This window comes from Pantherophis guttatus, chromosome 1 (genome assembly GCF_059756535.1).
Source record: "Pantherophis guttatus breed Tessera chromosome 1, ASM5975653v1, whole genome shotgun sequence".
Classification (NCBI taxonomy): Eukaryota; Metazoa; Chordata; class Lepidosauria; order Squamata; family Colubridae; genus Pantherophis; species Pantherophis guttatus.
Window position 1 is genome coordinate 258,444,218 of NC_142063.1, and position 22,693 is coordinate 258,466,910.

Here is a 22,693-nt window from a genome sequence, read left to right on the forward strand (position 1 = left end):
CCAAAACCAGGATTATGTCTTTTTATTGTCTAAGGACTATTGAAAATTTGGTTACTCCCCCCCTCCCAAATGTAAGAGTCCCTTGGTCTTTTATCTGGACATATTAACTGCCTTACAATCCACAATGGAGAAGACAGTAACTGCACCATAGTCTGAATTGTGGTCAAATATTAGGAAGAAAAGAAACACAAATCATATGAAAATTCTAGATCTTCATATTATCTCCTATGGCATGTTTATGAAATAACCAAGTCATATAATTTGTAATGATAATTAAAGTCAGTTAAATGTCAACTTTTCCCTTTTTATCATGTAGAAGGTTTTCCAACATATATGGAATGTACTTTGCGTACATAATAACTTCTGGGCTTGTATTCCTGAAGAATGGCTGAATCCAAGCAAGTCCATACATTAAAATTAACACATACTACACGCACTTGGCAATTACCCTGTTACCACAAGAAATGGAAAATACAATCCCATCTTGTGAGGTATGGCTCATGCCTTTCTCCCAAATAGTTACCTCAGGCACAGCTGGTGATGTTACTTTTATAAATTCATTGGATGGAAGAGTAGATTCTTCTGCTAATACTTTAGATTGCTGTTGTTCATATTGTGCTGAAAAGGAACCATAACTCATTTAATACAAGTGGTTATTTATTTGAACCATAGCAATTTCAAATTAGTTCGTCCGCTTTCTATTTCAGAATATTTTTAAACGTGTTATTTAATATACCTTTATCAATAACTACTGATTTATTTGATAATCCAAGAGATATGTTGGATGCCTCTCTTTCTGTGTGTGTGTAGACGATATACAAAATGTTCACTATCTCTATACACAATTCAGAATCAATACTGAAATATTTGAAACGGAAACTGCAAAATATGGTGAAGATGAATCACCTTGGCTCTAGCTGTAGACTTACTATAGGTTCTCAGCTTTATATTAGCATCATTCTATTGGGAAACTTTCTATATGAGATATTTGAAAAACTTATGTTTTTGACTGTCACTTACTACAAATTTATAAATGGATATTTCATAGGTGGACTTTTGCATAGGGTGCCCTCTGCTGTGGAAATTAATTCTAACATCAGTGGGCACAATTCTCAATGATACAAGGCCTCTGCAAGGGAAGACATGGGCAGACTGAAGATTGTAGAGAGACAGATTGCTGTCTGCACTTGTGATCAACTGGCTTGCTCGCATTTGATTAAAAATAAAATGTTCTAATGTTGTAGAGATGAAGAAGCCAGTTTTTGTGGTCGGAGACAGTTGCTGTGTTTTCTGCATTGCCTTTGCTCTATCCCATGATGAAGAAAGACAATAAATTATGCAACCAATGAAAATACATATAAAATTGCTTAAATTAAATTCATCATGTAAAATATTTATATAATTAAACTATTGATTTAATTAACATAAATCAGCCCATGAAAAAAATATATGGCTGTTTTGGTTTTAGATAGCAAATACACATCAAAGTAAGTATCACACAGGGCCACTGAGTCCAATTATTTTCTGTTATGGAAGGCGAAAAAAGACAAATCCTTCTTCTGAAGGTACTTGAGATCTCTGATACTTTTTTTAAACAAGCAGATTATATATGCTGTTTCCAGGTTTTGGACAAAATCAATACTCAAAGGGGTACAATGAGCAGTTTCGATTAGAAGGAACACAGAATGAACCCTCAGAATGAATAAATCAAGGTTGTTTTATCTAGCTCACTGTCAAGTATTCTTGTTTCTTGGTCAATATATTTCATTTTCAGATTATTGACACATTTAGTTCTACTTCCGTTTTGATATGTAACATGTATTGCAATACATTAAGTCACAGCGTAGCAGATTTCAGATACTTGATTTAAGCCCCCACAGGTATCACATATTAGGCAAAATCATGATACATACTTTCTCCAACCACATAATTGGCTGGAAAATATCCTTGCTGTCCATTCGCCAGACTGCCAAACCACCAGTTATCATTATCTTTGTACAACACTTGGATAATGTCATTGCAGTGGATGGTTAGCTCATCTGATCGATGTGCTGTGTAGTCATAAAGAGCCACTACCTAAAAGAGAGATAACACCACCACAGCTTTATCACAAGTCTGCCACAGGGCAACATTCATTTCCTCTAAGAGAGAAGTTGCTGCAACCCAAGTGAGATTTGGGCAAAAACTCAGTCTGTCTCAGGTTTTAGGGCTGGTGGGAACGCAGCAGGAGAAGTCAGATAAAGGGGTTGTGGGATTCTAGAAAGAGTTAAGAACATTAAAGGCAGTAAGATTAGCTTTCATGAAAAGGAAAAAAAACCTCTCTGAAACTGCAGCAGCTGTTAGTTTTATAAGCAAATAAAGTTTGATAGATTTTGTTTCTTAGAATTGCTAACAGCCCTTTCAGAACCTGGTTTATTTGTGAGCTGGCTGTTATGGAAGTGCACAATGAAAGAACATACTGCAAGAAAATCTCATCAAATTCATGGACTGCTAAGCTGTAATGAATTTCTGCCTAGATTCATTTTGAATGTGCTTGTGTAGATCATTTTCTATACAATGGATCTTTTTATTCTACACTATTGGCCTTCCAATACTCTTACTATTTTAGGGGATCTATTCTGCACTGTGTAGACTACTATCCCCGTTTTATGTATATCCACTGCAGAATCTACCTGATTAAAGTTTTGATTTTTTTTAAAAAAGATAGCTACAATCTTAATGTGTATGTGTGTATTGATTTCCTTATTAACTTACTCCCAGCAAGTCACATCTGTCTGAGAAGCAACTAAAACAAACAAGCAACCCTTCACTCTATAAAGCTCACTGTAAGATCCCCAGTGGACCAGCGTGTACATAAATCATTAGTTATCCCTTATACAGAGATAGGCAGTTACCACATCTCTGCAAACTTGCATTCATTTAAAGATTAAGTGCTCAGAAAATCTAATGAAGTGCTTGAAACAAAAATGAATAGCCATTCCAGCAAATATTCAACCAGGTAACCTACACAGCTTAGTCTCCACCCATCAGGGTTTAAAAGACATTTCCATAATGGACACTTATTCTCAATTATTTATATAAAATAAGAGCATCAGCCTTTTGAAAAAAAAATACTGTGAATTCTTTTGATGAACTGCTGAGTAATACAAAATTTCCTATTATTTCTAATGGATAAATGTCAAATGTTCCATTCAGGATCAAGTTTTTCATTAGCATGCTTCTTTCATTTAAAAATGCACATTTTGGATATCAGCCAATACAATCAATTTGGAAATGTGGACCACTATTTTTATAGCACAATTATACAATTTAGTATAATCAGATAAATCTTCTTTTAAAATGGTAAAAACTATTTGGTGATATAACAATCAACATTCGTACGCTTCCATAAATGTTCACTACAAGCTACAGGATGTGTTTGCCTCTTGGCTAAAGTTTTTAAAAAACGATAGTTGCTTCTTTGAGTTGACAAAATAATCAATGATATATATAATGGCCTAAAATAAGTAAAGAAATATATTGTCTTGGTTTGGATTGATCTGGGCCAATATATGTCTAAAAGAAATTTAGGAGAATTAATTAAAGTGTTCAAACTTAACAATTGAAAAATCAATATATTGTACAATGCGATAGAGAGATGAAGCACTTACTGTTTCCTGGACAGAGATTGAATTAGCATCTCCTCTGGCATATGATGAAGCTATAAAATTAGTGTTCTACAAAAAAATTATTTAATATTGACAAATTATTAAAAGATCATATTTTAGTTTATATAATATCGATATATCAACCTATGCATGTAAATGGGGTTGAGAGTATTAGCAGCAGTTTCCTGCCTTGTCACTAATTTCCACCAAATCATTTAATGATTGCAATCTATAAAGCTATAAATTCCATTTATCAAGGAATGCCACCTGATGGATCCAGGAGGTGTGCTTTCTCTGACATGGTGTCTGCCCAATAATATCAGCTCCCCCCAGAGACCAGAATAGCCCTGATTCTGCCCACTTTTAGGTGAGTCTCAAAAGACCCAGTTCATCCTCCAGATATTAGTCTAGAACCAGGGTGAAATCCAGCAGGTTCTGGAGAACTGGTAATGGAAATTTCGAGTAGTTCGGAGAACCGGCAAATACCGTCTCTGGCTGACCCCAGAGTGGGATAGGAATGGAGATTTTGCAATATCCTTCCCCCAGGAGTGGGGAGGGAATGGGGATTTTGTAGTATCCTTCCCCTGCCATGCCCACCAAGCCACACCACACCCACCAAGCCACATCCACAGAACCGGTAGTAAAAAAAATTGGATTTCAACTGGCTAGAACACTTTGTGTTTGTTTTGTTGATTTAGTGTTTCTTGTTTTCCTTTTAGCCATTGCTTCTCCTTTTTTATTGTTTAGACTGTTGTTTGAAAAACACCTTTTTAATGTTTTTAATGTATGCCTCCCAGAGTGGATGGCCTATAAATATGGCAAATAAACACCCTTTGCTAGGTTCTTGTATTGGAAGCAACAGGAAAAAGTTACACAATGTACAACTACTCCTTCATTTCTAAACAAAAACTGGTTTTGGGTGTAAACACACAGATTTGTCACAAATACATCTACAACAGCCCTAGACCACAGAACCATCTGATTTACCACATTATCATCTCAAAGCCGCCATGACAAGAAAAGTGAGAGCCTCTTCTTTGCTTTTTCCATAATACAAATATTTGCAGAGGCAGTGAATACGGCAACATTGCAGAGGCAGTGAATTTTACCCAAAGGGAAGGAGTGACTCTTGTTACTCTGGGATGAGTCAATGTGATGATTATTACTGCTATTCTCATTATAATTCTTTTAAAAAGATGATAGTTATGAGCTCTCCAAAAAGCTCCATCTAACAACCATGAGCTGAGGTAAGCTTTAGGAAATAACAGATTTAAAGCTTCAGCATGCCTTGGGATATTTTGAATGCGCCCAGATGTTGTGTTAAAAGGTTATTAAAATGTGGCTCCAAAGGGCTTCCTCTTAAAGGAATATGTGCTTTCCTGCCCAACATTGTACTCAGAAAGAGGTATGGACTCCATTGTAATGGATTAAAATCTGCCTCAAAACTCAAGACACAATCTTGTATTGGAGGACATAAAAGACATGCACAGGTTTGCATGTCATTGTGAATATGGGTCATTTTATCTTAAGTTATATTGAGCAGAATTCCCTTCATCTTGGATTTCATGTGAAGCTTTGCTCCACACATTTAATCCTTCATACATTTATTCAATGTAGCCCTCTGGACTTCAGTGCTCATAAGCTCCATCCACCATCACCAAATGGCAGGGGATCTGTTCTCCATAGGACAGGAAATGAACAGATAGCTATAACATCTATATATCTTAAAAGTTACTTTTGTTAGAATTGGGTGAAAACTACAATCCAATTTGAACGGATGTAGCAGGCTGGTGCATGCCATTTTCACATTTTGTGGTTTTATGCAAGGGAAGCCTTTAAAATTTGAGCCTGCAGAAATAAATAAATAAAATCTTTCTTATGGTTTTTGGGAGAAATTTGTATGAAAATGTCACACACTGCAAAAATAGCCTCTAGGTAATTTACAACATTTTGGGAGAGTATAGGAAATTATTCTGAACAAAAAGCGGTTTAGTAGAAGATATTCAGATTCAAATCAACATTTACTTTAGCTGGGAATTACCAGAACTGAAGTGCAACACATCTGGAAGATTTATTTGGGGGGGGGAGGGGAATCTTGGGTCTACACTTAAGTGTAAACAAAAAACAACAAAAAGGTATTTCAGCATTGTTTTCATTGAGATGCTAACATGTATGTTACTGACAATGCTGCATAAAAGTTTTTATTGTAATGGATATCATGATAGGTAATTGATATTTTTATTTCCCAATCTTTACATCAGCCAATTATTAAAGCAAGTTAAGGTATTTTGTACAAATTCCTAGGTTTTGCTTTTCCTTTGCAAATTCCTTCTTGGTAATTTTTCTTACATACATTCTGGTCAGTGGTGGTTTGTGACTGGTTTGCCCCAGATTGGGGGAACCGGTAGTGGCGGGAGCAGGAGGCTCCGCCCACCCACCCAGATTTCTTTGTGCATGTGCAGAAGTGTTGCGTGCGCCCTCTCACGAGCAAACCAGTAGCAGCCAAAATTGAAACCCACTACTGATAGTGGTATTTTGTTGCTTTACCCTACACTGTTATTAAGTGTTGCTTGCTTCTCGTATTACAGCACTGTATATAGAGATTTGTATCATTTTGATGTGTCAATTTCACCACTAATGGACAAGTCCATAAGACTGTGTATATCAGTACATGTATAGTGTGATGAAAAGGTGGCAATTTTTAGGAAGAAAATTCAAGGGAAGATATTTAATTTACTTCAGTATTAAAAAAAATCAAATACTTCAAAATCAGCTACTCCCATCTTTTCTTTCTTATCCTTTCTTATCCTGATTAAGAGTTTAAAAATACAAAAAAAAATTGCAATCTTTTAAGTTTTGAACTTATTCTAAAATAAGTTTGTTTTTTCTAGTTTGGAGATGACAAAAAGTGTGCCTGAAGGTCTAGATGGAGCTAGATGTAATTTCTAATATTAAATTGTTTTTTCTCCTTTCTTGAGGGCATTTACTAAACTGAACAAAACATCATTGGGGCAAGGAAGGGCTGAACTCAATCTGAGGTAGTAACGTGTAATTTCACCTATGTTTATTATTGAATGTGTTTGCACAACATGCAGTCTGGTTGAACTACATGTAAATAATTCACTAGGTGATCTTAGCTTGAACTAAAGGAACTCAGGGCTGCCCAGTTATTGGGACTAGTCATTATTGAACACTCCAAGTCTCTGCTTCAAGAGTATAAAATGGCATCAGTTAATGCTTAAATTTAACTAAGGAATTACCCTTAGATATAATCCTGACAAAGAAAGGCTTAATAGCTGTCTATGTCTGCAGCTTCCCTGTTGTTCAGCTACACTGTGGATAAACCAGAAAATCACAGGTTCCAAAGTGATGGATAAGAGGGTTACCATGATTAGTTCTCAATATGGCTCAGTTTGTCATATGAATATACTCATTATAACCTCTGCAGTTAATAAAATAACTCGACATGAGAGTCAGCTGAATTAAGGTTATGTTTCATGCTGAACAGTGCAGTGAAAAAAAGATTCAAGTTATGAGAAAAAGAGATTTGATGCAAAATACTGTAGAATGTGGCATTTCCTAAATACTCTCCTTCTTGGAATACTCCTGCTTGTAAAGGTGGAGAATTGCACCCAACATTGATTGTCCCTTGCCTCTGCCAATGTCCCTATTCTGAAAGTTTGAAAGCCTTAGGTATGAAAGTTGGCTGGATAACTTTGGATCAGTCATTTTCTCTCACAGTAACCCATCTCACAGAGTTGAAGGAGGAAGAAGTATGATGGCTGTCTTGAGTTATTTATAAAAATAATAAAGGTGGGATAAAAAAATAAAACTAAACAAAACAAAAAAATAAAAGGGATCCTTGATATTCTGAACCAGTATGGGAAGCATAAAGGACTGCAGGAGGACGAAGGCTCTTTACGGAATCAGAAGCCTTATACTGAAATGGCCCAATTTGAAACAGAAAGGAGAAAAAGTGGCAGTAACTCAAATGTTAAGAAATAACAAAACTCTGGTCCATTATATAATATGAACCATTAAATTACTATAAGGAGTACTGCTGCTGCTTTCCTGAGTTTTCAGATAACTGTGATCCTTATTTGATTATAGTCTTTCAAAGATTTAATGAGCATGGAACTCTATAATCTGCCTAGAGGAAAAACTGTGCCAGACTGTACTTTATTGAAATCTGTAATGTACAAACATACGTACATGAAATGCAAACACAGCTGCTGTAACAAAGCTTATAGGAATTTCATTTTTAAAAAAGATGAATTGAAAAGCAGATTAAATAATTCAACAGCTAAAATTAGTCAGGCTGTACAACTATTTCAATCCATTTTTCTTTAATCAGAAAACATCCTTTTGACTTTAAAAGATGTTAATTTGCATACTATTAGAAGAAAAATCAGACCACTTCAATTAAAAAGAAAAAAAGTAATAAAAAGCATAATGGATTTCTGCACTGATGTATCCGATGAGAACTGTTGCTGTATAGTTTTGTGGGCCACAGTAGCTCAATACAGAACAATTTCACCCCAAAAAACCCCAGTTCATAAATCTAAACCATGCTTTAATCCAGGATTCCAGAAAGTCAATTAAACATTGCATATGGACATACTGATTTTCAGCTACAGTCATTTATTTATAATGAAGAATTATATGAAGGATAATGTCAAGAATAAGTAGAGATAGTATCACATAGTATCTATGGCATTTCTGGTTTTCAAAGGAATACTACTGTGTTTACCCGAAAATAAGACCCTGCCTTATATTTTTTTGAACCCTGAAATAAGCACTTGGCCTTATTGCCATGCGCTCAAAATCCCGATTGGGCTTATTATCAGGGGATGTCTTATTTTGGGGGAAACAGGGTATATGGTAGCCAACATCCAGGGAGAATTAATTTTAGAATTTTATAAGGCTGTCCCATTTGAAAAGACAATCAAACATGCTTTATAAAGTGTTCTAAATTGTAAATCAATTTAAATTATTTTATACCCAACTAGGGCTTTGATCAAACTGTTGCAATTGCGCTCTTCTGTTTTCATAAACCCCTCCCCCCCCAAAAAAAGCCAAAAATTGGAATAGGGATGTTTATATACAAATTCATGTTCTTCTTTTCTTCTTGCTGGATTGGTTGTGTGTTTTCTTTTACTATTTACCATCTGAACCTCTTTTATTAAGCTCCCTTCTAGAGAAACCAGGTTTAAGCCACCGACAGATACTTCTTTAAAAATTAATTTATTTTTTTTTCTTTTCCATTCTCCTTTTTATTTTTAATACTCAACCCAAGATAGTAATTTTAAACTACTAGCATGCTTGTGTATCATGTTTGTGACAATAATCTTATCTTTTTTACCCCCTACCTATCAGTAGCTGAAAGACTACCCTGTTTTCCCGAAAATAAGACATCCCCTGATAATAAGCCCAATCAGGCTTTTGAGCGCATGCACTAAAATAAGCCTCCCCTGAAAATAAGCCCTCCCCGAAAATATTTAAACGTAGAGCTGGAAATCAGGTAAGACAGCAAGAGGAGCCCTATTTTGCTCCATGCACCCAAAATAATAAGACCTCCCCGAAAATAAGGCCAAGCGCTTATTTCGGGGTTCAAAAAAATATAAGACAGGGTCTTATTTTCAGGGAAATGTGGTAGCTATTTAACAAAAACTTCCAGAGAGAACTCAGTTGTAATTTAAACGTGCTACTTTTAAAACTCTCAAATCAAGTCTTGGGGGAGAGCGACTGTAAAACAGGAAATGGCAATATAAGAAAAACTGATGGATCAGGGAGACAACTGTCAGACTTCTTTCAGTCAGACGTCTTCCTATGGTTATTCAAGATTGCTACAAATGCTCAATCCATAAGAAATTAAAATATTTTTTGCAAGTTTGAATGAGTCTTGGCAATGGCATGTAATGAAGTTTTCCAGAATTTTCAAAGAACCTTCACATTTTCCTTGCTTTTCAGGCAAGAAAATCCAACAAAGGAAATCTAAAAAATTGAACATGACCTAATAACCTGTTGCAAATAAAAAAAATGAATGTTTCTCCCTCTTTTTTAATCAGTCTCCTTATGGTTTCTCCAAACACTAACAACAAGAAAAGCAGGTGTGCTTAAGTTAATAAATTCGCAAAAATTAAATTATCTTCTCATCTCAAACTGCAATTAATATTCCAGTTAAAATTTTCCTTTTTCACATATTCTCCATAAGTCTGAATTATGTTTTAAAGTGAAGATGGAGAATTTGCCATCACTGTTTATCTAATTAAAATGAATACGATGAATAAGAATAAAATGAACAGGGAGAGAGAATATTGTATTGCTCATTCTTTGGTTTTGTTATTATGGAAAGCAGACAGCTTTTCTGGAGGGAAGTCTTTGTAATTGAAGGCAAGTGGAAGAAAGCTTTTGTTCAGTGGTAATCTTTGAAGATTATTTTTGTAAAGTTTAATACATTTTTTTATCCTGCAGAAAGGAGGTAAAATTCTACTTCTTACCAAGTGTAGTCCGGCTGATGGTGTTTGGCTGAAAGCATTTCCTATTGGGGTGAAGCTGCCTGTGAAAAGATAAAATGGTGAAACATTTGCTTGTTATCCCCTTACTGTTAAATCAATGCTTTTATTTTTTTTTAAAAAAAAATTGAGAGTGAGCCATTTTGCAAAATCTTAAAATAAAAACCATCTGCTTTCACTCCCATCTCTACTTACTTCAGTCAGGAACTGTTGGAGAGTTTTTCTAATAGACCAGACACAAGGTTAGCTAATCGAGTATTTCCCTTCAAATGATTTGGGGAAATGGCAGAAGAAAATCCCTGCGTAGTATTGCTTAAAAATATTGCTGCTTTTCCTTGTTGCTGAATTCATCAGTCATCGTTTCTTTTTTGGTCCAGTAGGAATTTACTCTACATCTCCATTACAAGATTGTACTGGAGCACTCATTTTATCTTAAAGAACAGGTATCAGCAATTCAATGTATTCTCTTTGATCATATGACATCCTTGCTCCATTCATCTTGCTCTTTAATTCCAGCCATGTAGAATACATTGCGCATATAATAGTCTTTTGCATTTATTATTCTAGTGGCTACTAAGCTCACAAACGTTTTTGTGAGCAGGGTGCTTTTATTTTTTTTATTTTTTTTGCAACTGGCAAGTATATATCTGTAAGGGAGAAGGCACACTTAAAAGAAACATTTTTTTAAAAAATGAAGAAACTTTTGTCCTGAAATAATTTTCAAAGGTCAGTCTGAGAGACCCGGAAAAACTATTGTGAAGTGATTTATGTTGATATAGGACTGTCAAAGAACCAGATTCAATAGTATAAGTGCCCTGAGGAGAATAGATACATTAAGCTCAGTAGTGGAGATAATAATGAGAGACAAAATAAATAAATAAATAAAAAATTACATATTGTCAGGAGCAACATTCCCCAATCTGGTGCCCTCCAAATTGCTTATTTGCAATCATGAATGTGCCTCACGTGATTCTAACTAGCCAATTGTGTGTCTCAAAAGTGCTTTTTCCAAAAGGCAACTTGGACTTGTGTTTTTTTTTTCTTTTGAAAATGTTTCGCTACTCATCTAAGAAGCTTCTTCAGTTCCCTGAAGAAGCTTCTTGGATGAGAAGGGAAATGTTTTCAAAGGAAAAAAAAAAAAACCACCCAGGAAAGTCCAGTTGCTTTTTGGAAAAAGCCCCTTTGAGACAACCATGGCCTGGATGATTGAGAATCTCTATAGACATTCAGCCTAACTGTTTAAAAATGTAAACACAATAATCAAAATAAAATATTGAAAGTCACTACTCAACTTTCTTCCCCAAAGAATACTATTTTAACAGCCTTCCTATATATCAAGGAGAGAAGCAATTTAGAACTAAGGACAAATTTCCTGACAGTTAGAACAATTAATCAGTGGAACAACTTGCCTCCAGAAGCTGTGAATGCTCCAACACTGGGTGTTTTTAAGAAGTTGGATAACCATTTGTCTGAAGTGGTGTAGGGCTTCCTGCCTAAGCAGGGGGTTGGACTAGAAGACCTCCAAGGTCCCTTCTAACTCTGTTATTCTATTCTATTCTATATCAGCAGGGAGGGAGCTTTGGGAAAGTGTCATTCTCCAGGCATCCAGCTCCCTCTCTCAGGAAGCGACTCCCTTGTGCAAGCAGATAGTTAAAAGGTAGTGACGATCCAAGCCATATTGTATAAGCTTTATGGGTAAAAACTAGCAACTTGAACTTGGCCTGGAACTTTGCTGGCAACTCGTTCAGCTCCCACAGCGAAAGTGTTATTATGGTAAACAGGTTGGTTGGCACCTGTCCACAGATAAGCAACCACCTTTCATGCTAGCTGCTACTTCTGGGTTATTTTTAAAGGATGTTCCCAAGTACTGTAGTAGTTTAACAAGAGGGTAGTAACAAAGGCATGAGCCACAGTCTCAAGAGCCTCTTTGTCCAGTTAAGGTCACAATTGCAGACAAGCAGAACTTGGATAATTACATCTCTGGCATTTTGCTTTAGTTAAAAACTCTAAATAATTGTTTCTTTAAGCTGGGCCTCTAAAATAAAGCCCAATAGCAACTGAAACAACTTAGTGTAAAGTCATGAGAGTCAAAAGTTTAACATATTCAGATAGCATCTGGTTGGGAAAGATACAATACGCCTAACAATTAAAACAATCAAATAACTAAACACTTTGAATACTAATCAATATCCAACAGGTCAAAGAGAAAATGTAATAAACAGTGTTGCCTGAACATGAAGGCCAGGAGTTTTAACCTGTACTCTACCGATGGAAAGTGCTGCTTTGAGGTCTCATTCTGTATCAGGGGTGTCAAACTGGTGACCCGTGGGCTGGATGCGTCACGTGCAGGCCACGCCCAGCCTCCACGAAGGGGAAAAACATCATGGAATGTCACGTGACGGCAATGTGACGCGGCGAGTTTGACACCCATGTTTTATATAGATTCATATTCCATGAGTTTTACACCAGCTTTGTAATGTTGTAATGGCTGTAGTGTAGAGTCAGGTCAGCTTGCTGCCTATGTTTTGGATTTTAATTCTACCAGCCCCAGCCAATTTGGGAAGAGATCCTGGGTGCTGAAGTTCAAAATATCTGTACGGTAGCAGCTTGCTTACCATGCAATGGTGTCTAAGTACAAACATAATAAGAGATAATGATTTAGACATACAGGTCTCAATCTGCTCTGTGGTTTCTTATCTTCACCCAATGATCAGAAATTAACAGATCAGATGGGAATATTCTATCATTGCCCTTTAATATTTTAATGTTTGGACTATCCTATTCATTCTCTCCTTTCAGGATATCATGAACCCTTGTTCATGATGGTCTTTTCATCAAACACAATTAGCAGTTTCAGCAGGTAGGCAGATCAGATCCTGGACAGAAACTGTTTCAACTCCTACCCTCAAAACAACACTTTAGAGTACTGCACACCAGAACAACTAGACACAAGAACAGTTTTCCCTGAACGCCATCACTCTGCTAAACAAATAATTCCCTCAACACTGTCAAACTATTTACTAAGTCTGCACTACTATTAACCTTCTATCGTTCCCATCACCCATCCCCTCCCACTTATGACTGTAATCTTGTTGCTTGTATCCTTACGATTTATATTGACTGTTTCCTAATATGATTTGATTGCTTATTTGTACCCTATGACTATCATTAAGTATTGTACCTTATGATTCTTGATGAACGTATCTTTTTTTTATGTACAATGAGAGAGTATGCACCAAAGATAAATTCCAATCATACTTGGCCAATAAAAAATTCTATTCTGTTCTGTTCTGTTCTGTTCTGTTCTGTTCTGTTCTGTTCTATTCTATCCTATCCTATCCTATCCTATTCTATTCTATTCTATTCTATTCTATTCTATTCTATTCTAGGCAGCTCAGATGTAACTGAGTGGGTATTATTACACTGGTGTGTTATTAAATGGGTATTATGAAACAAAACATAAAATTTTGGGTTAAAAAATAGAAACTACTGATTTAAAAAACCCTGCAAGCAAAGCAAGGCAAAACCTCAGACAAATTTATTTTATAGTAGTTTCCCGTTCATTCAAATCTACATTCAGGTAGCTCCATATTCAGTAATTCAGTATTTGCTAACATCTGTATGGGCATCCTTCAATTAAACGCTGTGGGTGATATCAGTTCATTAGTTGCCTGGTTTCTCAACTGGTAGGAGTTTTTAGGTTGAAATTATTCAGGTGCACTGGCAAGAATCCATGGGAAAGCTTGCAAACTCTCCATCTGCATTCTGCCTACCTAAGCCAGTGGTATTAGTCATCCTCGTAAGAAATATTTCCTCACAAATATTTTAAGATTTATACTGGAAGATATATATGTAATTACATGGCATCACCTCAAAGAACTAACTTGCCCACAGACTTACAAATTCATCATGGGAGTAGCTTTAACATTAGCAAGGCAATATATATTCTAGATATTAGGTTTTCTATCATACATGTTGGTTGATTCGCCATGGCTATTTTACCGTGGGACAGCTTACCACGGGCCAACTCACCTTGCGAGATAGATCAATGTGATAAATGTTATTGGCTACTATTTCTTAGACATTATTTCCATTTTTGTCAATGGAGATGGCTCTGGCAAGTTGTTCTAGACTCCAATAAAACAGAGGTTTGTCCACTCTATAAAGATTCTACATCAGAACACAAGAAGAATAATGTAGTGTATGCAGTACAGTGAGGTAAAGTGTGTTTAGAACTCTACACTGGAGAAACCAAGCAGCCTTTCCACAAGAGGAGGAAAAGCAGTGCCACAGGATCAAAATCAGCAATATACTTTCACTTAAAAGAAAAAGAATATTCTTTTGAGGACCATAATGTTCACCATTTTGAACAGGGAAGACAGATGTTTTGAGAGAGGAGTGAAGGAATCCATTTATGCTAAAGTGAACATCTTCCTTCAATAGTTGCACGCCTTAGACCCAACTCCTTCCCCGTTTTTTAATGCTGCTCTTGCAGAAAAATCAAGACCACAGGTTCACTAGGAAGGTCACACTTAACAACCCAACTAAGAGAAGGATTTAGAGCAAGGAACCCGTAATGACTCTCTGCTTATCACTTAACGAGTCTATTCAGAATAGGTGAGAAATGAAACCACCTTGAAGGACATATATGGGGTCTCCCTACCCCAGGGATGGGCAATTGTGGCTCTTTTACAACTTGTGGACTTCAACTCCCAGAGTTCATGAGACAGCTTTGCTGTCTCAGGAATTCTGGGAGTTGAAGTCCACAGGTTATAAAAGAGTCACAATTGCCCACCCCTGCCCTAGCCAATCTTCTCAGACTGAAGATAATACTTGGATAAGCAGTGAAACATTTCAAAGAAAAAAAGTCCAGTTGCCACAACTCAACTGCCTAGTTGGAGATCTATTTTTTAACATATGGTTTAAGCATAAGTTTAATTGCGATGGTGGTGAATAAGTATAGCTCGGGTGTAGGATGAGGTGGAGGTTTGTTCTCCAAACTTATGGGTTGGTTACGTTTCATTTGGAAACCAACCCACAAGTTCGGATAAAATGTTTGGTTTCTGAACATTTCGTTACCAGGCTTGGTAACCTCTTCAGTGGAGTTGAAACTCCGCTAAAGATGTTACCTAGTCTGGTAATGAAACTTTTGGAAACCAACCCACAAGTCTGAAGAATAAATCTCCACCCTCATAAGTTTATTTATATATACACACGACAAAGGCAGGGATATAAAAGCATGATTGATTTTATTGTTTATTATGAGAGATCACAATAAAAGATAGAATTTTAAAAAAGAATTAGATAATGACTGCAAAGTGGTCATAAGAAAAGATGATGGAAAGCTGCTTGGAACAGAATGAAAAGAATGCTACAAAGTTGTACCAACAACATTGTCCATAAAAAGGGCATTGATTAAAACGGCACCAACACTGTGTCATTTATTACAATTCATACCCCAAATCTCTCTCTCTCACTCACACACACACACATACACATACAGAAGAAGAGTGTAACACTGCTTTTGTAATTTGAATAAAAGTAACAAGTTCTTGCTGATGCCACAACCACAGAAGTATGTGGAGTTATAATCTGATGTGTGAAAAAGGATGATTAGTGGGTTAGAAAAAAATGCATATAAAAGATAATGAAATGCATTGTATAATGTATAGCCTGAGAAAAAGAAAAAATGCGAAGAATCATGAAAGAGAAAAAAGAAAGGGCTAAGATTAAAAGAGGAAAAAAAAATGCAGAATGAAATTGTAAGAAATAAACGTGGTTCTGAATACATGTGAAGAGTGCTAAACAAGGAGTCCCAGGACAGTGAATGGAATGGGAAAAAAAAACCCAATGATATAATTTGGAATAAAACTTGAATAAGGAAATGTCGGAAGGACTATTTAGAGACTTGTATAAGAATTAAAGTATGTTGAATACTGGAACTGGAACTATTGATGAAGAGGAAAACATACATGTCGCAACTGCAGATAAATAGCAAGGCTGCAGGTGTAGATGGTACATCTAGAAAAAAAGTTGCATTGTTGTGATTTGCTTATAGAGTGGCTGTGCAACCTGTTTAACTTGACAATGTAAACATATTGTTATAGTTACCTATACAAAGGATGCATGTAGTAAGAAAATGTAGTAAGAAAATGCAACCCCAACCCCATGGAATTAATGTATCTGTCCCTGGGAAGATGTTTGGCTGAGGGTAATAATTGGGAAATGCAGAGTGGCTTTATGTCAGTCAGGGATGTGCAGACAATCTTTCTGCTCTTTAGCAAGTCACTAAGAAAAAATTAGAGAAAGCATACAATCAAGTGAATAGGCTTTGAATATTTTGTTTAAATATGGAACTGAAAATTGGTTGTGTGACAGGAATAGTATATATCTGAGGACCTTTAGGAAATTATTCACTGTTGAAGGAGGACTAAATGAGGATGTATAGTTTCTCTTTGGTTATTTAATGTACAGTAAAAAGGTAAAAGTAAAGGTTCCCCTTGCACATATGTCATTCCTGACTCTAGGGGGCGGTGATCATCTCCGTTTCAAAGCCTAAGAGCCAGCGCTGTCCAAAGACAGCGGTCATGTGGCTGGCATGACTAAACACCAAAGGCACACGGAACGCTGTTACCTTCCCACCAAAGGTGGTCTCTGTTTTTCTACTTGCATTTTTTACGTGCTTTCGAACTGCTAGGTTGGCAGAAGCTGGGACAAGTAACGGGAGTTCATCCCGTATAGGTAAATGTATAAGAAACACTAGTGGTGATATTACTCTTATATGAGATGGAGATGTGGATATATCTCTCAACTTTTAGAGTTTTGTAAGAAGTTACCAAGCTCATAAGGTAAAAGAAAAATGTCTAAGTGGGTTACACAAATTAAAAGAAGATCAAACTAAAATAGAAAACAGTTACTAAATGAAGAAAATCTATAAAACTAAAAGACTTAAAAGCTAAATTACTAAATGGCTAAATTCTATAGTAAGTAAGATATTAAAATACAGGATACCTAAGTATTAAGCTACTATGCCACTAAAATGCTAAACTTGTGAATTAATTGATGTACATGTATTTTACTTTGCAAATGATCCCATATTGATGGTGAGATCTCAAAAAAGAGTAAGTTTGAAAAGCAAAAGACAATGTGATATCTGGACATGGAGGAAAAAAAAACATGGTTTTGCAAGGGGAAAAAGATTAAAATTCCATCCACAAGATATAGAAGTTTTCTTTTATTTAAAAAAAAAATTGCCAAGTAACAGATGTCATGATTATTTCAGATAAACTGAAATCAACAAGATCTGAGCAAGCCAGTACAGTACATCTGTCAGTAGTCAGCTGGGAAAAACTGCACAATCCAATGTATTTTAAAGAGAATAGCCTGGAGCTGGGGTGGGCAGAAAGCAGATTGGATCTAGTGGGTGATTTCTGGGCAATGTGCAATAGATCAGTAAGTCTTTGCAATTCCATTTCTTGAACAGTAGCAACTACTAAATCATTTTTTTCCACTTAAATTGGACAGTTTGGGGTTTCCAGGTGTAGACACTTATGAAAAGACAACAAGCATAGTTCATTTCAGGGACTGAAAAACAGTTCACAGGATAAGAATGCGCTTAGAGGCTTTCTGTGCTTTGATTTTTCTAAGTGTTTACCTCTTGAATACGGTTCTAACTAGTGAAGTTCTAGTGAGACATTCAAGGAGATTTGGCAGCTCAATCCTCCTGTAGTTTAGAAGGGAAGGGTCTTTAACAGTCTCACTTCTGGAAACACTTTTAATCCTAAACTGTATCAGGGACCTACTGTAATGTATGCAATGTGTATAGATTGGGTGCATATGCATACAAACACCATTTCTTTTTCCCAGAATAATCCTATATAAAGACTTGGAGTTTGGTATTTAAGAGTGGCACAGAATGGGGAAATTCAAGTAAGGTGAAGAAAATCCACATGTATTGCAAGAGATTGTTCTTTGAAGAAATAGACTGTCCTTATATCAAAGTTCTCTCGTCTATCCTCGAAGACAAAGAAGCAAGAGAAAGAGGTACTACCAGAACAATTCCCTTAAGACAGAAGCACCATATAGTCAAGCACCGTATATTTTTGTTTCACTTTATGGCAAGTATACAGGAAATCAGAGCTTCAGCAGGTACCATCTTCAACCTTTTAGAACTTTGCTTCATGATCTGGCTAAAATGGAGAACAATTTTTAACAGCCAAAACTGGCTTTGGGGATTTTTTTTCCTTTGGGTGCCCTTAAGTCAAGGTTCACAAAAACCTAGTAATTGCCTGGACAAGTCCCGGATGTTTTGGCAATGTTTTTGGAAGTGGTTTGCCCTTGCCTTCTTCCTAGGGCTGAAAGACTAGCTTAAGGTTACCACCTGGGTTTGTGCCTAAGGCAGGCTAGAAGCCACAATCCCCTTTTTTTAAAAGCAAGATTTTCTTCATACATCTATTACCTGCAGAGTATAAATTGAGAGGAGAAATGGGATTGGCATTGTCAATATTACAGGGACAGGTCTTTCTATTAATAATGCTCATCATTTTTGAGGCCAATAATCAAGGAGTAAATGATCATGTAGAGTTGTGACAACTGAGCAACTGCTTGGCTAAAGGGCTATCCAGAAAAGAATTTAAATATAATGTGATATAAAGCCTCAATTCAGACATTCGTGTACACAAATACAACTGTATAATTTTCTTGACCATTGTGTAGCCTATAGCTACACAATGTCTGGGTAAGCTAACTAGGGCTGATTCTGCTTAACATAAATTCCTGTGTATTGAACTACATAATTGAGCTGCAATATTCAGCATTAGTTCTTCCTGGAATAAATAGCTAGCTAGATAGCTAGTTAGTTAGAGATACAGAGATAGATAGGCAAGCAGGCAGGTAGACAGACAGATAAGCATATAGACAGACTCATTTAAATTGACTGAAGGAAATACTCTAACTCAAGGGATTTCTTGATAACAATTTGTTCAATGCATAGTATATGGCTGCATTGTATAGAATTTTTCATATATTATTCACAGTATGCTGCTATTCTACATATTAAACCATTCCTGCATATTGTCTACACTAAGGAAGTTATAAAACATTAACATATATTTACAAAAGCCTGTTATTTTTTTCCCGGATGTTAATGATGATAACAACAACAGGGTTGGAGCAATATCCTTGTACAATCTTGCTTGCAAGCTTCTGCTGCTGCTTTCCTTCCAAACAACAGGCATTCAAATTCTAGCACAGAGCCTTTCCAATCTGTATTAGAATAGATGTTCCACTGGAATCCTGAGCAAACTATACCCAATTCCAAAGCTTTTCCCTGGTCTCCCTTTTCAAGGATACGGTTTTGGAATGATGCACACTATGAGGGCCTTCATTTGTAAGCATGAATGGTAAATCTCATCAAAGACTGATTCATCTGAGTACAACAGTGTGATGCATTTGCAATTTGGGGAAATCAAGGTTTTATTTAATGGAAAACTGGACCAGGTCAAGATCCATGCCCTTACCACAGATTTAGATAATAGCAAGGACAGCGGGCAATGATTAGAAGCACACTAGTGCCATAGAAGAAAATCTGTATCCTGAATGGGTCACTGCACAGTGAATTTAATCTAACACAGACATTGCTGAAGAATAGGGATCAACTGCCAAAAAAAGGGATTCAATATGCAATGCAGCACCAGATAATAAAAAGCTGCGGTTTAGGTGCTAAGTATATGCTATTTTTGTTAAGATCAATACATTTTATGGATTTATTTATTGGATTTATAAGGCTGCCCAAATTAAGCGATGTGACTCATGATGGCATGAGCAAAAACAAACAATAAACAACAATAACAAAAAATAGCCACACAGCATTAAAAAAGCTATCTAATACATAAAATGTAAATCAAACATGACAATTAAACAACCAAAGGGAGGCTCCACTCAGCTGGACTCAAACACCTGGGGGAAAGGCAAGTCTTAATTATTTTTCTAAAGGCAAGCAGAGTTGATGCATGATGTAAAGGGGAAGGGGAGATAATGCCACAGCATAGGGGCAGCTAATGAAAAAGCAGGCATTTCGAATCCTTCCCAATTTTCCCAATATGTGTAATAGACAAATAACCTGGACGGATTTTTCAATTTCAGCCATGGAAGTTGAATATTTTGGTTGCTAAATTGGATAAAGAAAGGGAGGGGAGAGGAACAGAATGCAGAGCTCCGAGCTATAATGAAGTAAGACCTGTTACATCAAAAAATAAAAGCAACTAAAGCCAGAATTTTAATTAGAGATTAGAATCAAATACATTTACCAACTAACACACCCATTTAATGATTGCTTAGTTATCTTATGGAAAGGCCATTGCAGTTTTTTTTTTTTCATTTGTTTTAAAATCCTGGTAGAATCACATATATAACAGAAATGATCTGGGACTGACATTTCATTCCCTTCACTCAGTGGCAGATATATCGCAATGTGTAGTAGAATTTATTTATTCATTCTCCTATAGAATTGCTCTTCTAGATACAAGGGTAGGGTACCTCCTCCCAGTTTGAACTCTGGAGAGTGGGGGGGGGGAGGGGGGAGAACCGAGAGAGGGATTTGGGAGATGATGGTAGGAAGAAGGGTTTAAAGAGAATCTTAGCCGGAGGAAAACTTTTGGTCAGAAGACAATATATCTAGCACCAAGTAAGGCTGGGATTGATAGCCCATAGATAATGTCATAGTTTTTATGTTATGGGAATTCATTTACAATTCAGGTCATTTAAAAGTTTTCAGTCAAAGTTAATTTGACTTCTTCTTTAAATGACAGCAAGGCGATTGTGATATTTTCTATTTTCCCACATTCCACTTAATCATGTCAACTCAGATAGATAGATACATAGATAGGAAAGAAAACAGGAGAGAGAAAAAATCCAAACCAAGAAAGGTGGTGGTGGTTTAATGGAAGTAAAAGAAAACAATATATTGTTTACAGATATTCCTGGTGAATGGGATTATGCTTTAATTTTGAAAAAAAAGTTTCAAAATTTTAATTTTGGAAAGAAGAGATTAAGAGGGGGAAAAAAATCCCCCACTATAGGGAAGGGTATATGACTTGAAGTTATAGCACATTTCCTTCCACGCTCAAAAGAATTTAAAACACTTTAAATGGTTACAGCATCCATTAGTATCCAGGAGACTGAGATTCAAGCTCACATTTAGCCAGAGACTTACTGGGTGACTCAGACCTCAACATGGTTTTATTATTGTGGGGATAAAAGGAACAGAGGAACAACAAAAAGCCTCTGCCAGATAAGTAACTAATTCACCATGGTGCTATCAAACTTGCATTTAAACAGACCAAATTTTAAACAGTTTAGCACTGGCACTGAGCAGTTCATAACTTGCTCATTAACTAATGGCGATCGACACCCTTCCCCTCTTGGTAAAGAGGAATAAGTGGCTGTGGCAATACCCATCCACCTTTGCAATTAGTTTTTCTCGTCCATTTAGTTCTGATGTATTTCTCATGAAGTTAGTGGTGCTCCAATTCACTTACAAAGGTAATCCTCAATTTATAACTGTAACTCAGCTGCTCATTAAGCAGGTCATCCATGTGACTGAGCTGATTTTACAACACTTTTTTTTACAGTGGTTGTTAATCAAATCACCATGATCGTAAGGTGAGCCTACAGTCCACAATGGCATCTTCTTTTGCTGGAAACTAAACGTAAAAATATAAACAAATATTATAAATTGTAGTCATGGGTCTGTGGGACACTGCAAATGGCCTTAAATGAGGGCCAGTTACCGAGTGTCCAAAATGTTATCATGTGACTGGGAGCAGGTGGCCATTGGAACTTTGAATCCGAAAAATAAATATTTGGGGGTGGGGGGGGTCCACTGTAAGTTTGAACAGTTGCTAAGCAACCAATCGCAAGTCAAAGATGACCTTTATGAGAGTATCGTTTTAACACATGGTGTTGCTCATAACACCTGGTTTTTCTCTGCAGTATCATTGCAGTATCTGTGGAATTGTTAAGGTGACCGAGGGGAGAACCTGTTCCATCAGGGTATTACTTGCTCATTCAAAAATCTCTTTGAACTGGGACTACCTGTGAGCATCCTTAATTGGCATGAACTACATCAACAGTATGTTTCTTGATTCTTGAGACTGTCTTGTACTTTCTTGCTTCTGCTGCCCAACCTTCTCCGCAACCAATTAATCTTTATGCCCATGAAAGTCTTGCAATGCTGTTGCAATGCTCTGGGTTTAAGTTCCCTGACTCTCCTTCCTACTTTAGTGTAGTTACTATTGCTTCCACCTAAAGATGCCTTTATCTGATGTTCTTCCCATTAACCCATCCCATTAATCTCTATTCCCATGCCTACTGACAAAAAAATGGGAGAAAATTCCAATTACTGTGTTTCCCCGAAAATCAGACCGTATCTTATATTTTTTTTGAATCCTGAAATGAGCGCTTGACTTTATTGCCATGAGCTCAAAAGCCCGATTGGGCTTATTATCAGGGGATGGCTTATTTTGGTGGAAA

General features: G+C 36.4%; 1 protein-coding gene across 4 annotated transcripts in view; it reads right to left on the reverse strand.

Moving 5' to 3' along the window:
• AHI1 (Abelson helper integration site 1) overlaps nucleotides 1-22,693 on the reverse strand; it is a 78,527-nt gene that overhangs the window by 9,364 nt on the left and 46,470 nt on the right. For all 4 annotated transcript variants that reach the window (XM_087887207.1, XM_034418860.3, XM_060692245.2 and 1 more), the window contains exons 20-23: nucleotides 10,148-10,206; nucleotides 3,651-3,716; nucleotides 1,914-2,076; nucleotides 524-618 (exon numbers count right to left, since the gene is read on the reverse strand). In XM_087887207.1, coding sequence (XP_087743333.1) covers nucleotides 524-618; nucleotides 1,914-2,076; nucleotides 3,651-3,716; nucleotides 10,148-10,206 — 383 coding nt within the window. The remainder of the gene's footprint in view (nucleotides 1-523; nucleotides 619-1,913; nucleotides 2,077-3,650; nucleotides 3,717-10,147; nucleotides 10,207-22,693) is intronic.